The sequence below is a fragment of the Myotis yumanensis genome, unplaced genomic scaffold, assembly GCF_028538775.1.
Source record: "Myotis yumanensis isolate MYYU_CA2020_CCGP unplaced genomic scaffold, mMyoYum1.0.hap1 SCAF_2, whole genome shotgun sequence".
Classification (NCBI taxonomy): Eukaryota; Metazoa; Chordata; class Mammalia; order Chiroptera; family Vespertilionidae; genus Myotis; species Myotis yumanensis.
Window position 1 is genome coordinate 159423123 of NW_027223753.1, and position 19279 is coordinate 159442401.

At 44.3% G+C, this 19279-nt stretch overlaps 1 protein-coding gene and 1 pseudogene across 1 annotated transcript in view; both read right to left on the minus strand.

Moving 5' to 3' along the window:
* The window catches only part of KPNA1 (karyopherin subunit alpha 1), a 101239-nt gene that overhangs the window by 50045 nt on the left and 31915 nt on the right, over positions 1-19279 (minus strand). The window contains exons 3-5 of the mRNA XM_070406314.1: positions 13626-13733; positions 4620-4719; positions 1944-2038 (exon numbers count right to left, since the gene is read on the minus strand). Of these exons, the coding sequence (XP_070262415.1) occupies positions 1944-2038; positions 4620-4719; positions 13626-13733 (303 nt within the window). The remainder of the gene's footprint in view (positions 1-1943; positions 2039-4619; positions 4720-13625; positions 13734-19279) is intronic.
* LOC139003897 (succinate dehydrogenase assembly factor 2, mitochondrial-like) lies at positions 17279-18061 on the minus strand (annotated as a pseudogene).

The following is a 19279-nucleotide window of genomic DNA, read 5'->3' on the forward strand; positions in this document are numbered from 1 at the left end:
GCAAAGACAGATATAGAAAAACATCTATGTGAGGGAGACACTGGTTGCCTCCTGCATGTGCCCCAACTGGGGCCGGGGATTGTGCCTGCAACCAAGCTATTTGCCCTTTACTGGAATCAAACCTGGGACTCTTCAGTCAGCGGGCTGACATTCTATCCACTGAGCCAAACCAGATGGGGCAGCAGTTCACTCTTTTTTTTTTTAAATATATATTTTATTGATTTTTTACAGAGAGTAAGGGAGAGGGATAGAGAGTTAGAAACATCGATCACCTGCATCCTGCACACCCCCCACTGGGTATGTGCCCACAACCAAGGTACATGCCCTTGACCGGAATCGAACCCGGGACCCTTGAGTCCATAGGCCGACGCTCTATCCACTGAGCAAAACCGGCCAGGGCAGCAGTTCACTCTTAATCTCCTTAACAGCATGCTTCATTTCCAGGATTTATGATTGGTTCTTTTTTAAAGTTCCAATCTCTTGGGTAAAGTACTTGTTTTATTCATTCATTTGTTTTCTGAGTGCACTGAATTGCCTGTCTGTATTTTCTTGCATCTCGTTGAGTATTTTCAGAACTGCAATCTTGAAATCTCTTGTCATTTATATCACATACTGAGGCCCGGTGCACGAAACTCGTGCACGAAACTCGTGCACCGGGGCAGAGGTGTGTTCCTCAGCCCAGCCTGCACCCTCTCCAATCCGGGACCCTTGGGGGATGTCCAACTGCCAGTTTAGGCCCAATCCTGCAACAGGTAGTCAGACATCCCTCTCGCAATCCGGGACCGCTGGCTCCTAACCACTCACCTGCCCACCTGCCTGATCACCCCTAACCACCTCTGCCTGCCTGTCTGATCACCCCTAATTGCTCCCCTGCCAGCCTGATCGCCCCTAACCGTCTCTGCCTCGGCCCCTGCACCTGGGACCTAGGCTTCCCTCCTCCAGCAGGCCACAGGCACCTAGGGACCTGGGCTTCCCTGCATGGCAGAACCCTCTCAGGCATCTGTTGATTCAGACACTATTCATCCCTTTGCTGCTAGGCCTGCTGGGTTGGCTCCCCACCCCGCAAAGCTCTCTGTTCCTCCAGCTGAAGGAAGAGCCTGCTACCACAGGCTTTCTCCCTTCTCCTGGCCAGCCGAACCGTGAGCTGGCTGTCTAAGGGCCATCTGCGCTTTCCTCCCTTCTCGTCTCCCATTTATTCCCAGTTGTTAACATTTAGATGTTTCAATGTGCAGGTCTCTCCAGCATGTGTCTGTGTTGAGCAGGGATTTCTTTGTTGAATTATAGTTGGTCAACTTGCTGAAATTTCAAGGGAAGAGGACAAGGGGCTCTCTCATGCCGCCATTGCTTTGATGTCACTCACAAAATACTATTTTAAATTTTCTAAATTAACTCCTAGGATGTGTCAGTTGACAGTAGTACTTTTTACTGTGAAAATTATCCAACCCAGAATTTGTAGAATTTCCTCTTAGAATTCTTAGATAACACAGTATTGATAGACTAAATTAACACAGCAGAAAGCACATAGATTCCTGACAAGGCTATCTCCTTGTCAGTTCTTTGGAAGTAGCGGGGAGGACTAATTAGGACCAGATTTGGGGATTAGTGAGAAAGCTAACAAGTATAATCTAAAAATCCTACAAAACCAAATTTTACGTAGCCCACACTTAGATCCTATAATGGCTCCTCTATGGCAAACAATTTCCTATTGGATAAGTATTATCCACAATCATAAAATAATTTTTTACATGACAAAAAAAAAAAAAGACAAAAATTCTAAAGAGTAAAACCGAGGGCCTGGATGTTAAAAAACTATCAAAGAAACTTGCAGTGTGGTTGTTGGAAACTTCATTATAAAAAACTAACCCTTCATATAGATTAAAATAAGTAACAAAATGTAAATTTGCAAAGAGAAGATATGAGGCAAGAAACGTAAAGGCTCGTACCTGCAGTGTACAATTCTCTTTTCGTTTGAGGAATTCCACAAACCTGGCCACTACTCCTGGTGTGCTGATGACTTCATCAATAGGAGGATTAGGTTCTGTCTCCCCATAAAATAAAAGGAAGGAAGAAAAATAATTCTTTGATTTCAATGCAGACTTTATAGGTCAAAATTACTTCATAATATCCCTCCCTCCATTTTGGCCTCTCTTTCATGCTGGAAATCTCAAAAAGAAAAACAATGTAAAATTGACTTTGGTCACTTTGAGACTACAGCAGCTTGAAAGATTTCACAATAAAGTAAGCCTTAACATGAAAATGATAGGCAGAATTTTTAAAAATTAAAATTACTACCTCTAGTATTTTAGAAAATAGAGGGAAAACCATTCAAAGATAACCACTGTTATTATTTTGGTATACTTCCTTCTAGTCCTTTTTCTGTGTATGGGTTTATTATTCGTCTTTTTCATTTAACACTAGAGGCCCAGTGCAAGAAATTCGTGCATGGGTAGGGTCCCTAGGCCTGGCTGGCAATCAGGGCCAATTGGGGCCTCCCTTCACAGGCTGCTAGCCAGGGCCTTCCTTCATTCCACACTGCCCCAGGTGGTCAGCACAGTTCATAGTGAGCAATTGAACTCCCATTCTCCCAGTTGGACTCCTGAGGGGACACTTTGCATATTAGCCTTTTAGATAGATAATAGATACATAGATAGATAGATGATTGATTGATATATAGATATATAGATAGATAGATAGATAGATAGATAGATAAGCTGTCTTAAGAAACTGGATCAGGGGAGCATTTGAGATCTTGCTTCCTGGCACATGTCATCAGTTTGAAAATGGAAAGAAATGAGATTAGGACATTCTGAGCATGCTTGCAGGACTTAATTTTGCAGCTGTTAAGTTGTTAAACAGAAATCAGAGCAAGAATGCACCAAGGATGATTGCCAAATTAATCTCATTTTCATTTATAACAACAGAGTAGCTTATAAATGAAGTCAGTAGAAACTTGTTGGATGAATAAATAGGTAATGTCCTAAACAATCAGCATAATAATTTCAGCAAGAGATTTGACAAAATTTTTTATGAGATTTATGTAGCAATGAAAGAAAAATGGCAGCTGGACTACAGTACTACTACGAATTCTTAGCCAAGTGAATGGCTTTACTGAAAGAGGTAACTAATGGTTCAATGATAATTTGGAGAGAGCTCTAATGGCATGTTTTTTGCCTGGTTTGACATTTTTACCAAGCATTCAGATAAACACAACAAATAAATTTGATATTATAATAAAGACTAAGTAGTTAGTATGCTAGATTACAAAAACAACATATAGAAAGAACATTAAGCTAAAGTTGGCAATATAAGCAACAGGGGTAAAGCAAAACTCAGCAACTGAGTTTTTAAAAAAATTAAAACAACAATCCACATGACTTCACAGACAACACTTTAAAACAATCCACGAAGAAAAGTACAGGGGAGTTTAGAATGCTGCAAATACAATGAAACATTACTGTGCCATGACTACTGAAATAATTGATAACATCTTAGAATACATTATTATAATGTATAGTCTGAGGAAGTCAATCTCTCACCATTGAGAATACTAACACATCAGCAGTACTGTATTTCAGTTATCACATTCTAAGAGAGGAGGCTAGCAAACTACAATACATGCAGGAAAGTAATAGAATGGTGAAAGGCCTTAAAAAGCCATATTATGTGAGAAACCCATTAGGTTCAGCTTGCTGAAAAGAAATGACATTTTTAGAGGGGAGGAGAAGATGTACATGATAATGGCCTTCAAATATTTAATAAGTTGTCATGCAAAAAACATTTTTTTGTTATGGTAATATATTTTTATTCCAGTTAACCTCAAGGAGTATGTCAACTTCTCATTAATAATTCTAAACAACCATAACTTACGACTGGGAGCCAAATATGATTCTGAGTTACAGAGTTCTTTTTACTTGTCCAGATGACAAAAAGTATTATATTCCATTCTACCCTAATTATTTAAAAGGTAGTTAACCTGTCCACCAATAAATCCATACTTAATATCAGTGATAAACTGCTAACATTAAAACCAAAAATCATTGCTCTTTCAGTGATATTTTTGAAGTTTTTCTTAAAAAAGAGTGGAGTTTCTCAATATGAATTAATATAAAATATTGACTACTGTTCTTACCAATTTAAGGTCTTTTAAAAGATAGCTCAGAAATAAAAATAATGCTGCTTTCTGGTCCTGATAAGATCACAGAAATAAATAAGGAAATCCAAAAGTTAGCTATGGATCCTAGTTATACATATTTCTGTATGCATCCTTTTATTCTGTTGATAGACAAACTCCAAAGCAAGTCAATAGGTTATGGGAAAGTAATATTTTGTAAATAAACATTATATGTAACACTAGTGGCCTGGTGCACGGGATTCGTGCACTGGGGGGGGGGGGAGGGGGGGGCGTGGCCTGCGGGGATCAGCCTGCTGTGGGAGGGCTGTGGATCCACCTGCTGAGCAGCTGCTCCCGCTGTGGGAGTGCACTGTCCACCAGGGGGCAGCTCCTGCATTGATTGCCCCCTGGTGGTCAGTGCACATCATACCGACTGGTCAAGCAGTTGTTCTGGTTGTTCCGCCGTTCGGTTGCTGGGTTTTTATTATATAGGATATTCAGAACTCACCTTTTGAAAGCAGTTTTCTGAACTTCTGCGTTGCTGAAAGTTGCTGCTCTGGGCTATTGGAAAATATCATTTCAATCATGTCAGAAGTAATAACACCACCCTGGGATCACAAACAAAAAACAAACATAAGGAAATTTTAACTTTAATTCAAAGATAAACAGAGATAGTATACATTGTAGCCATGTTATTAAGTTAATCATATTTATCTAGAAGTTACACAAAGGGAGGGCAATCTTTACATGTAGAAATGAGATGATTAATAATGTGATGAAACCAATCTCTATCATTAAAAAGCTCACAACAGTGAGAAAGTAGTAATCTTAGTAAATACTAAGACAAGATGTTTTTTATTCTTCCTCTCATTGCTCATCAAAGAGTTAGCTATTCCTTGTAACTCAGATTAAATGTTAAATTCTAAAAGAAGGCTTTGCATGACCTCCAAATCTAAAGGATCCACTCCATCTCTATCCTATCCCTCTATATTAATCCTGGGTACAATCCTTTTCACTATCAGATATATATTTTTCTTAGCTATTTGTTTACTGCCCAGGTTTCCTTAGTATACTGTAAGCTCCTTGAAAGCCAAAGACCCTGCCTATCTTACCACTCTATCACTGATAGCTGGCATACAGTAGATGCTCAACAAATATTTATTGAATAAGTAGAATTGTACAATATAAAACACAGATTCTAGCCACTGCTAAATTCAACAGCTGACTCTTAAATTTATTTAAATTTTCTATTTTCTTGCTTTATTAAAATTTTTCAGCTTCTAACTATTTTCTTGCTTTATTAGACTTTTTCCACATTCCACTATAACTGATCCCCAGTATTAGTAGTTAACTCTCTTCTCAGAATCATTTGTCAATGAAGTAAAAGTTCTTATCATTTCATGAAGGGTTAGAGTCAACGAGATGAACTCTGAAGAAAACTGCACTGAGTTAAAAACACTAGACGGTTGGTAAGCAATATCTAACACTTAAAAATCCGCATGGGGCGAGTGAAGCATTCTGCTTTTAAGACTCAGAAAAGTGCCCGGCAGGTGTGGCTCAATGGTTGAGCATTGACGTATGAACCAGGAGGTCATGATTTGATTCCCAGTAAGGGCACATGCCTGGGTTTCAGGTTCACTCTCCAGTAGGGAGGCATGTAGCAGGCAGCTGATCAATGATTCTCTCACATCACTGATGTTTCTCTCTCTCTCCCTTTCCCTTCTCTGAAATCAATAAAAATATATTTTAAAAAGGGTTTTAAGAGTCAGAAAAGTAACTGTACTTTGAAACTTACAAGACCGATTCCTGAATAAACAAAGGGTACTTATACATAACTAGAGGCCTGGTGCACAAAAATTTGTGCACTCAGGGGGAGGAGGGTCCCTGAGCCTGGCCTGTGCTCTCTCGCAGTCTGGGACACCTCAGGGGATGACCACCTGCTGGCTTAGGCCTGCTCCCTGGGCCTAAGATGGCAATCAGACATCCCCTGGCAGCCCAGCAGCCCTAGGGGGATGTCCACTTGCCAGCAGGGAGCAGGCCTAAACTGCAGTCGGACATCCTTAGCGCTGCTGAGGAGGCAGGAGAGGCTCCCACCACCACCACTGTACTGGCAGCCATCAGCCTGGCTTGTGGCTGAACAGAGCTCCTCCTATGTGAGAGCGCCCTGACCACCAGGGGGCAGCTCCTGCATTGAGCGTCTGCCCACTGGTGGTCAGTGTGTGTCATAGTGACCAGTCATTCTCAGTCCTTCTGCTGTTAGGGTCAGTTTGCATATTACCCTTTTACTATATAGGATAGAGGCCTGGTGCACGGGTGGAGGCCGGCTGGTTTGCCCTGAAGGGTGTCCCAGATCAGGGTGGGGGTCCTGCTTGGGTGCCTGGCCAGCCTGGATGAGGGGATGATGGCTGTCTGCAGCTGGTCACACCCCCTTCAGGGTGGGGGTCCCCACTGGGGTGCCTGGCCAGTCTGGTGAGGGGCTGAGGGCTGTTTTCAGGCTGGCAGGTGACTGAAGCTCCCAACCTCTCCTTTTTTTCTTTTTTCTTTTTATTCTGGGATTTATTTACCTTCTATGGCTGTCACTGGAGCTGAGAGCCAGCTTTAGCTCTGAGACCTCGGCTCCAGCTCTGAGACCTCAGCTGCTGAAAGCAGGTATCTGGGTTTGTTTGGCTTCTATAATTGAAACACTGTTGCAGCTCCAGCTCTGACGGCTGAAAGCAGGTTTCTGGGGTTTGTTTAGCTTCTATAATTGCAACAGTGTTTCTTAGAGTGCAAGCTCAGAGCCCAGCAGCGGCAGGCAGGGAAGCTTGGCTTCCTCCATCACTGGAGCAAGCAAGTCTCCTGTTCGCTTCAGCTGCCTGGCTGCCGGCCGCCATTTTGGTTGGCAGTTAATTTGCATATCTTGCTGATTAGCCAATGGGAAGGGTAGCGAAGTTATGGTTAACACTTGGATTGCGGGAAACGAGTTAAGTCGGCTCGCGTGAATTGCGCGTACTCCGCGGGAGCCGTCTTAACTCCGTTCATATAGATTTGCGGTGGAGTGCAGGAAACGTGTAAACTCAGGCCGATTGTAACTGCGTATTACCAAATATTTGTTTGTTTGCCGTTCACAAAGATACCTACCTGCGTATGCGAACCGCCATCTTATATTTTGGCGGGAAATTCACCCGACACCGTAGTGTTAATTACCATGTTTCTCTATTATTAGATAGGATTCTATTATGAATTTATATATCTGTATCTATATGTCTTTTTCTTCCCTCTCGAAACCCCTTATCAAATAACAAAATGTACTGATTTTACATTTAGTATTTAAGTATTATTAATTTTACACCAGAGTATTTAAGTTACAGGATATCAGGATGAGACGTGAATAACACTCAAGAACTTTGCATCCTATTCTAGGAAAAAGGTTAGTGGATTTTAAGTTACATGCAGGTTAGTTATGTCATGTTATGTGAAGGTCTGACTTTATTCTTGTCTTTATCTGAGACTCAGTATGGTTTAAGGAGTTGTATATAGATGTCAAACTGACAAAGAGTGAACTAGGAGGGTTAATTTTATGTGTCAACTAATTAGGTTATGGTATCCAGCTATTTGGACAGACATCAATCTAGATGTTGCTGTAAAAATATTTTTTAGATGTGATTTAACATTTTAAATCAGTACACTTGAAGAAAGCAGATTACCCTTCAAAATGTGAGCGGGCCTCTTTCAATCAGTTGAGCAAAAACTGAGATGTCCTAAAAAAGGAATTCAGCCTTAAAACTACAACTCTTAACCGAATTTCCAGCCTACTGACTTGCCGTATGGATTTTGGACTTACCAGCTCTAACAGCAGCATGAACCAATTCCTTAAAATCAATTAATCAATCAAGAAATCATTACCTCTCTCTCTCTCCTACAGGTTCTGTTTCATCTGCAGGACGCTAATACAGTCCACAAAGTACTTTACATTCACTTAACATCCACTTAAAAAACAGAGAACAGCTTGACTTTCTGAAGGGCCTAGAAGAATTCACCAGAAAATGACAGTATTGTCTACAATGTCTATATCAACTCCAAAAAGATTTTAAACTGCTCCAATTCCAAAGAAAATCGGTCCATAAAAACTAGAGATATATGAAGTGGAAAAAAGGAAAAATCTATAATACTGTGTATAATATGCCACCATTAAAAAAAAAGGGTGGGAGTAATTTATTTTCTCAAAAGAAGAATCTAGTAACAGTGGCTGTCACTAAGACAATGGGTGACTAAGGTAAAAGAAAAGAGATTTTTCTTCTTTTTGAAAACCAGATATATATGTTCTAATAAAACAGTATTAAATTTATCATAATAAACTGGAAATGTAGACAGGTGTGATCCATATAAAGCATAATTTTTATCTGTTTTGGTAACCTCAAGACAGTTATAAAATAGGTTATAATAAAAATTCCACTCACTCATTTATGAATAATAAAGACCATTATAAACTTATGAACAAAAATAGATACAGAGGCAGAGCAGCCTCGAACAGACTGTCAAACTACAGCTGGAAGGCTGGGGAGGGGCGGGTCTTAAGAGAGCAACCGAAGGACTTGTATGCATACATATAAGCATAACCAATGGACATAAGACACTGGGGGGTAGGGGAGGCTAGGGGATTGTCAAGGGCGGAGGAAAAAAAGGAGATATATGTAATACTCTTTGTAATACTTTAAGCAATAAAACAATTTTTAAAAATTCCAATAGTTGGAGAACCAAGATGGCGGCGTAGGGAGCGGACCTGTGTGTGCTGCTCTCTCACAGCATCATTGAAACTATCAACTATGAAGTAAACAACCGCCACTCAGAACCATGGGGAAGTTGGCCCAGTGGGAGATCTACAACTGGAGGAAAAGAAAGAAGCGCAGTGAGACTGAGTGGGAGCTACGGAGGCATCAAAACCAGAGGTACGCAGTCACACGCCACGCGGGCTGCAAATGGATTCTCGGATTTTTACGAACCCTCGAATCCTCTGGGCTTGCTCGGGGCGGGTCTCTGAGGCCCCAGATCCCACAGGGAGAGGCGGCCACGGCCTTGCTCTGGTCGGAGAGCGAGGGAAGCTCTGATACGCGGCTGCTCGCCGGCACCGAGGGACAAGAAGTCCTGGTGTCCAGGGGAGGCGAGGGGCGCGGAGACGCCGCCATCGCTATTTCATCCATGCTGGTGACTCCCTGTGACCCCGCCCTACCCTCAGGGCTGTGCCAGAGGCACAAGAGGGAATGACTGTGCTTTTACAAACTCTCAAATCCACTGAGCTGGTTCGGGCGGGTCTCTGAGGCCCCAGGCCCCAAGGCGAGAGACGGCACGGCCTTCCAGCGGTCAGGAAGCGAGGGAGGCTCTGGCGCTCGGCTGCTCGCCGGCACTGGGGGACGCAAAGTCCTGGTGTCCTGGATAGGCAAGGGGCCACTGAGTCTCCGCCCCGGCGACTCCCTGTGATCCCGCCCTACGCAATTTACATTCCCATCTGGGCTGTGCCAGACCCACAAGTAGAAGCGCCTTTTCTTCTGCAAACTTTCAAATCCACTGAGCTGGTTCAGGCGGGATCATGAAGCACCAGACCCTACGGGGAGAGGCAGCACGGCCTTGCAGCCATCAGAAAGCGAGGGAGACTCTGTTGCACAGCTGCTCGCCGGCACTGGGGGACACAAAGCCCTGGCAGAGAGTCAAGGGGCCGCGGAGACTCAGCCAGTGCTATTTGCTCCGCCATGGCGACTCCCTGAGTCTCAGCCTTAATCAATTTACATCCCCATCCAAGCTGTGCCAGGTGCACAAAAAGACCCACCTGCGCTTTTGCAGCCTATCCCAACAAATTGCAGACTTCAACTGCTCGCAGCCATGAGAGACACACTCAAGAAGCAGACCCAGGAGAACCAGGATGGCGGCATAAGGAAGAGACCTGTGCGTGCTACCTCGCACAACAACATCGAAACTACCAAATATCAGACAAACACCTATCATACAGAATCATGGGAAACTTGGCCCAGTGGAAGCTCTACAACTGGAAGGAGAGAAAGAACATTGAGACTGAGTAGGATGTGACACCAAGTACAGAGCCCAACCCAACAAACTGCAGATTTCAACCCCTCGCATAGAAAGAAGCGCATAGAGACTGAGTAGGATGTGCTGAAGCACCAAGTACTGAGCCCATCCCAGCAGGCTGCAGATTTCAGCTCCTTGCATCTGGGAGGGACGCAATCGGGGGGCAGAGTCGGGTCCGGGGCCGGCCAGGGCTGGGCCTGACTCTGCCGGCACTGTGGAACTGCTGTACCAGCAAGCGCACAAACATGCCCACTGGTCCCAGTCTCTGGTGGGGCGCTGCGGGACAGCAGACAGGCAGTCTGTGCACTTGGTGGAGGGCAGGAGCGCTGGATGTGCAACCACCAGGAATGCCTGGAGATTTTGTCGAGTGGGGAGCCGCCGGCAGGGGACAGAGGGCCAAACTTCCTGTTTCCCCGGTAAGGCTGGGATGGCCCCGGTGAGGTTGAAACGGTCCCGGTGTGGTAGGGACGACCCCGGTCAGGTCGAAACGGCCCCGGTGTGGTAGGGACGACCCCGGCGAGGTTGAAACAGCCCCCGTGAGGTAGGGACGACCCCAGTCAGGTCGAAACAGCCCCGGTGTGGTAGGGACAACCCCGGTGAGGTTGAAACGGCCCCCGTGAGGTAGGGACGACCCCAGTCAGGTCGAAACGGCCCCGGTGTGGTAGGGACGACCCCGGTGAGGTTGAAACAGCCCCCGTGAGGTAGGGACGACCCCAGTCAGGTCGAAACAGCCCCGGTGTGGTAGGGACGACCCCAGTGAGGTTGAAACAGCCCCCGTGAGGTAGGGACGACCCCAGTCAGGTCGAAACGGCCCCGGCGTGGTAGGGACAACCCCAGTCAGGTTGAAACGGCCCCCGTGAGGTAGGGACGACCCCAGTCAGGTCGAAACGGCCCCGGTGTGGTAGGGACGACCCCGGTGAGGTTGAAACAGCCCCCGTGAGGTAGGGACGACCCCAGTCAGGTCGAAACGGCCCCGGTGTGGTAGGGACGACCCCGGTGAGGTTGAAACAGCCCCCGTGAGGTAGGGACGACCCCAGTCAGGTCGAAACGGCCCCGGCGTCGTAGGGACAACCCCGGTCAGGTTGAAACAGCCCCGGTGTGGTAGGGACAACCCCGGTGAGGTTGAAACGGCCCCCGTGAGGTAGGGACGACCCCAGTCAGGTCGAAACGGCCCCGGCGTGGTAGGGACAACCCCGGTCAGGTTGAAACGGCCCCCGTGAGGTAGGGACGACCCCGGTGAGGTTGAAACAGCCCCCGTGAGGTAGGGACGACCCCAGTCAGGTCGAAACGGCCCCGGCGTGGTAGGGACAACCCCAGTGAGGTTGAAACAGCCCCCGTGAGGTAGGGACGACCCCAGTCAGGTCGAAACGGCCCCGGCGTGGTAGGGACAACCCCGGTCAGGTTGAAACAGCCCCGGTGTGGTAGGGACAACCCCGGTGAGGTTGAAACGGCCCCCGTGAGGTAGGGACGACCCCAGTCAGGTCGAAACGGCCCCGGCGTGGTAGGGACAACCCCAGTCAGGTTGAAACGGCCCCCGTGAGGTAGGGACGACCCCGGTGAGGTTGAAACAGCCCCCGTGAGGTAGGGACGACCCCAGTCAGGTCGAAACGGCCCCGGCGTGGTAGGGACAACACCGGTCAGGTTGAAACAGCCCCGGTGTGGTAGGGACAACCCCGGTGAGGTTGAAACGGCCCCCGTGAGGTAGGGACGACCCCAGTCAGGTCGAAACGGCCCCGGCGTGGTAGGGACAACCCCGGTCAGGTTGAAACGGCCCCCGTGAGGTAGGGACGACCCCGGTGAGGTTGAAACAGCCCCCGTGAGGTAGGGACGACCCCAGTCAGGTCGAAACGGCCCCGGCGTGGTAGGGACAACCCCGGTCAGGTTGAAACGGCCCCGGTGTGGTAGGGACAACCCCGGTCAGGTTGAAACAGCCCCGGTGTGGTAGGGACAACCCCGGTGAGGTTGAAACGGCCCCCGTGAGGTAGGGACGACCCCAGTCAGGTCGAAACGGCCCCGGTGTGGTAGGGACGAACCCGGTGAGGTTGAAACAGCCCCCGTGAGGTAGGGACGACCCCAGTCAGGTCGAAACGGCCCCGGTGTGGTAGGGACGACCCCGGTGAGGTTGAAACAGCCCCCGTGAGGTAGGGACGACCCCAGTCAGGTCGAAACGGCCCCGGCGTGGTAGGGACAACCCCGGTCAGGTTGAAACGGCCCCCGTGAGGTAGGGACGACCCCGGTGAGGTTGAAACGGCCCCCGTGAGGTAGGGACGACCCCAGTCAGGTCGAAACGGCCCCGGTGTGGTAGGGACGACCCCGGTGAGATTGAAACAGCCCCCGTGAGGTAGGGACGACCCCAGTCAGGTCGAAACGGCCCCGGCGTGGTAGGGACAACACCGGTCAGGTTGAAACGGCCCCCGTGAGGTAGGGACGACCCCGGTGAGGTTGAAACAGCCCCCGCGAGGTAGGGACGACCCCAGTCAGGTCGAAACGGCCCCGGCGTGGTAGGGACAACCCCGGTCAGGTTGAAACGGCCCCCGTGAGGTAGGGACGACCCCAGTCAGGTCGAAAGGCCCCGGTGTGGTAGGGACAACCCCGGTCAGGTTGAAACAGTCCCGGTGTGGTAGCGACAACCCCAGTCAGGTTGAAACGGCCCTGGTGAGGTAGGGACGACCCCGGTGAGGTTGAAACGGCCCCCGTGAGGTAGGGACGACCCCGGTGAGGTTGAAACGGCCCTGGTGAGGCTCAGACGGCCCTGGTGAGGTTGAGACTACTCCAGTGAGGTTGGGACAAATAAAGGGGACCAGTATGGACTGATGAACAGGTGTAGATACAGAAGCAGAGCAACATTGAACAGAATGTTAAACTACAATGGGGAGCCTGGGGAGGGTTGGGGGGGGATTAAGAGACCAACTGAAGGACTTATATGCATGCATATAAGATTAACCAATGGACACAAGACACGGGGCGGGGGGGGGCGGGGGGGTAGGGGCCGGGGGAATGTCATGGGGGGGAAAAAGGAGACATATGTAATACTCTTTGTAATACTTTAAGAAATAAAAATTATTTAAAAAAAAAAAAAAAAAAAAAATTCCAATAGTTGTGATATGGAACCAATTTTTAAAATCATATAAACATATCCAATTTTGTAACTGAAATGAATAACAAATTGGGATTTCCATTAACATATCCTTTATATTCAACTTTTAAGGAATAATTTTATTATAATTATCTTTGTACATTTTAATAGCTGGATTAATCTTCATAATTTAGTTAATCCTCTTTATCTGCATGTTAGTTAAAATATAATAAATATTTAGTAAATCATGAGATTAAGTATATGGCTTCTTTTTAAAAATCAAATTTCAAGTAACCTTTTTTAAAAACAAAAATATCTTAAAGCTCATATTTTCATCAGAGAAACACTAAAAAGAGTTTCTTTTATTATCTTACTTACTGGTGCCATTTCCATATTATTAATCTGAGCTTCATGGAAGCCTCCATCTGACATAACTTCCTCTTCTGTTTCTTCTTCTGCTGTAGCAACATTTCTTCGCTTGAATAACTGAAAAATAAAAGATGTTACTAAAGTAATTTTAACACAAGGGAGTTCAACAGCCAAACACTAGTCACCCTACTTAAAAGGTAATAAGGATGGAGATTTTGAAAATTATTTTAAAAATTCAAAAGTCTGTGCCACCTTCAACCTTTCCTGATGGACTATTTCAGAACTCTCCAGTCTTATAATATACTGCAAGTAACTATCACTTGATGAGTAAAACTTACTGAAAGGTCTCACACTGCATGACCTATAAAAAAGGTAAGGTTGGAAAATGGAGCTGGGGTATGCTTAGCCATTTCCTGAGAGATCAATGCAGAACTCCAAAAACCTGCAGAAAGTATTCATTGACTCTTTAGCTTAATAGTGATCATTGCAGGTGTGTGAGGAAAAGATCCAAAGTTGGAAAATGAACCACTTTCAAGGAGCATGCAGAACAATTTCAGGGGTCACAGAGATCAAGAGATAGTTTATGCTTTGACCCGCTGGAATAGAAAAAAACTCCTAATATATGGGACATTGAGTAGAAGACTCAGAACAGTATTGATTTAGTTGTGATGCTAAATTAGCCCTAAATTAAAGGCTGTTCTGGTCCAGTCTGATCAAACTTTTTTGCAAACTGCTTCCAAGTTGATTAACTACATCCAATGACAATGTCACAATTATATACATTATGGGGAACAAAATTATACTTATTAAAAAGTATATTAAAAACTCCAACACCAAATGAGATCAAAGTCACAATGCTTGGCATGCAATTAATAACTACCAAGCGTGCAAAAGAAGTAGAAGACTACCAATGAGGAAGAGAAAAATCAATCAAATGAATCAAAATCACCTAGAAATGCTGAAGATGGCAAACTGGACCAAGACATTAAAATAGTTTTTATGAATATATCCACAATATTCAAAAAGTAGAGTAAAATATAAACATGAGAAGGAGAGATTGGAAAACACATACACAAAAGGCAAATCAAATACCTAGAGATGAAAAATTTTTCAGATGAAAAGTATGCTGGGTGGATTTACAGATTAGATATCATAGAAAAAAGATTAGTGGATTTATGGACAGTGCAATAGAAGCAATCCAAAATAAAAGAGAAAAAGGCTGAGAAAATATGTACAAAACATAAAAATATTCCTGTGGGACAAGGAATATATTTAAACAGACTTCATTAAAATAGATATATAGATGGCATGTAAGCCCATGAAAGATATTCAACTTTAGTCATTAGAAAAATGCAAATTAAAATCATAATGATATACTATTACACACACCTTAGAATAGTTAAAATGAAAATGACTGACTATACCAAATGTTGACAAGGAAATGAAACTCCATACATTACTGACGGGTAGGTCAAATAGTACAACCCATTTTGGCCATCAGTTGACAGCTTCTTAACTATACAAAGACTAAACAATCCAGCCATTTTGCTCCTAGATATTTATCCCAGAAAAAGGAAAATATGTATCTATAAGAGCTAGCTATAAATGTTCACAGCAGCTTTATTTGCAATCACCAAAACCCAGAAACGCTCCAAATTACCATCAACAAGTGAATGGATAAACCAACTGTGGTTTATCCATGCAACAGAACACTAAACAATATAACAAAATGAACTACTGATACATACATAGCATAAGTAAACCTCAAAATTATTAAGCTGACTAAAAGAAGGCAGACAAAAATATAAATACATATTTTATGATTCCATTTATGTAAACTAATCAGTGGTGACAGACACAGATTATAAATTGCTTGGAGATAGGAAAGGGTTGGGGAAAGGGTACTACAAAGGTGTAGCAGAAAGTTTTCAAAGAGATAAATAGGTTATCTTTTCTTTTTTAAATATGTTTTTTATTAATTTTTAGAGAGAGGAAGGGAGAGGGATAGAGAGATAAAACATTGATTGGCTGCCTCCTGCACACCCCCTACTGGTGATTGAGCCCACAACCTGGACATGTTCCCTGACCTGGAATAGAACCAGCAATCTCTTGGTTCATGGGTTGATACTCAAATACTGAGCCACACCAGCCAGGCAATAGGTTTACTATCTTAATTATAGTAGTGGTTTCACAGAATATATCAAAACATCAAACTATACACTTTATTATATGTCAACTATACAGACAAAAAGTTTTTTTTTAAAGACAGCAGAGTTATAGCTGAAATAAATTGAAATATTATGTTAAAACACCTTAGTTCCTAATAACATTAAAAACACTCATTCTACTGGTCCCTTTGGAACCAAATTTCCATTTTGAAAACAAAGGAGAGAACCAAGGGTTTCTCTTTCCTATATAATTAGTAATTAAGGAAAACAAACAAACAAACAAAAAACAACAACAACAAAAAATTTGAGGAAAAGCTCTTCTTTAGAGTGATCTACCAGCTAATAAAAGCAGAAGGAATGATAGAATGGTCATTTAATGATGAAGTAATGGATCTAGGTAATGACCATCAAAGGTTGCTAAAATCTGAAGTGAAAAACTCATGGATATTGAGTAGATGCTTTGATATTAAGGAACTTAACTTTTTAAGGTCTGATAATACTACTGTGGTTTAAATTTAAAAGTCTTTATCTTTTAGAAATACTCTGAAATATATAAATGAAATTATTTGCTAATGGGATTTGTATCCAAGTAATCCAGGTTATTATTTTACTTCTAAGGATATCCTTTAACATTGCTTGTAGTGCATGTCTGGTGGTGATGAATTCTTTCAGTTCTTGTATGCGTGAGCACATCTTTACTTCACCACTGTTTTGAAAAATATTTTTGCCAGGTACAAAATTCAAAATAAAGTTTCTTTCTTTGAGTACTGTAGAGATGTTTTTCCAGTGTCTTCTGGCTTGTACTAGATGTTGCCATTGAGAAATTTGACATCACCTTTATCTTTGTTCCTCTGTATGTAACATGTCTGTTTTCTCTGGGTGTTTTTTTTAAAAATATTTTTATTGATTTCAGAGAGGAAGGGAAAGGGGGAGAGAGAGATTGAAACATTAATAATGAGAATTGTCAATCAGCTGCCTCCTGCACGCCCCCTACTGGGGATTGAGTGGGCCCCTGGGCATGCGCCCTTGACCAGAATTGAACCCGGGACCCTTCGATCCACAGGCCAACACGCTATCCACTGAGCCAAACCAGCTAGGGCTTTTTATTTTCTTTAAAAAAAATATATTTAATTAATTAGCTAATTTTCAAACCAGTTATTGGGCATATGTAATTTTTAAGTAGGAGTAATCACAAAAACTATTAATATTGTTTTTCTTTATTCACTGTTTTCTGTAGGTAAAATGGATACACATTTATGTAATAACACAAAATCTGCTTCTTTTTAAACACCTGACTTCAGAAACACCAGTGAAAGTAAACTCAGCATTGGTGGTTGCAGGCGAGTCGCCGTTTTAAAGGCAATTCCATGTGTGTCACGCTTCTAAACTGCGCCTAGTACTGAACAAGCAGTGCTAGCGTGAGACCTGAACATTTCATGTCCTAGAGAGGTGGCCCTCCCTGGGCAGGGCAGGTGCAGTGAGCTGAGGGGAAGGGAAAGGGGCCGGGGCGCCAGCCCGGCAGCAGCAGTGAGGCCCGTGGGCGAGCTCCACGCAGGCCGGGCGCACTCACCGCTCACCGGGGCTTTTCGAAGAGGTACTCGAGGTCCCGGGTGTGCAGCCGCTGCTCCTTGTTTTTGTTTTTAGCGAAGTCTCTCAGCAGCGCCAGGATTTCGTTTTCAAATATTTCTGGAGCCGGTTTTGCTTCTGTAGCCCAGTGGTAAATATCCCAGTCATTACTGGGCTCGTTAATCAGGCGATCGTACAGGTTCAGCTGTTTCTCTGTCATTTGATGCAGATATTCTTTATCAAAGAGGCTGAGCAGGATGCAGTTCTCCAGCATCCACCCCTTCCGGCTCTCATACAGCAGGCGGGCTCTTCTGGTCTCTATGGGCTCATCAGTTCGCTCCTGCCACAGAGGCAGAGGGATTTCAATCATATCCTTCTGGGAATCTGACAGGCTGTCACCTCTGTAGAAAAGGAGACACGAGGTGCTGCCTTGACAGAGCAAGCATACGGAAAAGAAAGAGAGGCCGTACGATTCGATTCGGCGTGCAATCATGCCAGGTATCTGTAAAGACAACAGAGACTGGGGCGCCCTGAGGCTGTCGACCTCTCCTTGGCCTGCCCTTGCCCCGGCCATCAGCAGCTGGATGCCGCTCGCGGGCTGAAGACTGCAGAGGAGGATGAGGCTCAGCGCCCGCGGCGGCCCGCCAAGGGCCCCAGAACCTCCAAGCTCCTCACCCTCGTCAGAGCCGGCAACACTGCGGCCAGTGCCATTTTGCCCTGACCGGGACCGGAAGCCGGTCCCCTCTCTAGGTGTTTTTAAGACATTTCACAACTGGTTTTGAGTAGCTTAGTTATAATATATCATGGTGTACTTTTCATTATGTTTTTGTGACTAGGATTCAGTGAGTTTCTTGATCAGTGGGTTTATAGTTTTTAAATAATTATGGAGTTTTTAGCTACTATTTCTTTCAATAGTTTTTTTCCTCTTCCACCCTCTCTCCTCTCCTTCAGGTACCTCCAATTGTCCACAAGTTCCTTAAAAAGTTGTCTTATAGCTTACTGATGTCTTCTCTTCCATGCGTGTGTACACATGTGTGTGTTCTTTTACCTTCTTAATTTTGTATAGTTTCTATTCATATCCATTGAAGTTAACTAATATTTTCTCCTGTACCTTCTCATTAGACAATGATCCTGTGTATTTTTCTTTTCAGACATTGTACTAGTAATCGTCATCTCATTTGAGTCTTCTGTATACCTTCCATGTCTCTTTTGAATTTTTGAATATATGGAATACAATTACAATACTGCTTTAATGTCATTATCTGCTAATCCTAAATCTGGGTCAGTTTCAATCGATTGTTCTTTTCATTAATGCTCATGCTCTTCGGCTTCTTTGTATACCTGGTAATCTTTGTATGCCAGACATAGTCAATTTGATTTTACAGAATACTGGATATTTTTGTATTCCTATAATCCTTGGCCATTGTTCTGATATGCAGCTAAGTTATATGGAAATAGTTTCATCCTCTCGGATCTTGCTTTTATGACGTGTTAGGTAGGTCTGGAACAGAATGGCTAATTAATCTCCACTACTGAGGCAAGACTCTCCTGAATCCCTACATAATGCCCCATGAATTCTGAGTTTTTCCAGTCTGGCTAGGAGAATAAGCACTATTCTGAGCCCTGTGTTAATTAAGTGCCAGACACTATTTCCTCCAATTTTGGATGATATTTTCTCTAGTGTTGGGTAGTTTCCTCAAACACATGTACTGACCAGACTCTGCTGAACATTCAAGGAAACCTTTTGAAGAGCTCCAGGCTTCTATCTGTACAGGTCTCTCTTTTCTGGTATTCCATCCTATGAACTTTATTAGCCTTGGACTCCCTAGACCAGCCGTGGGCAAACTATGGCCTGCGGGCCGGATCCGGCCCATTTGAAATGAATAAAACTAAAAAAAAAAAGACCTTACCCTTTTATGTAATGACTAG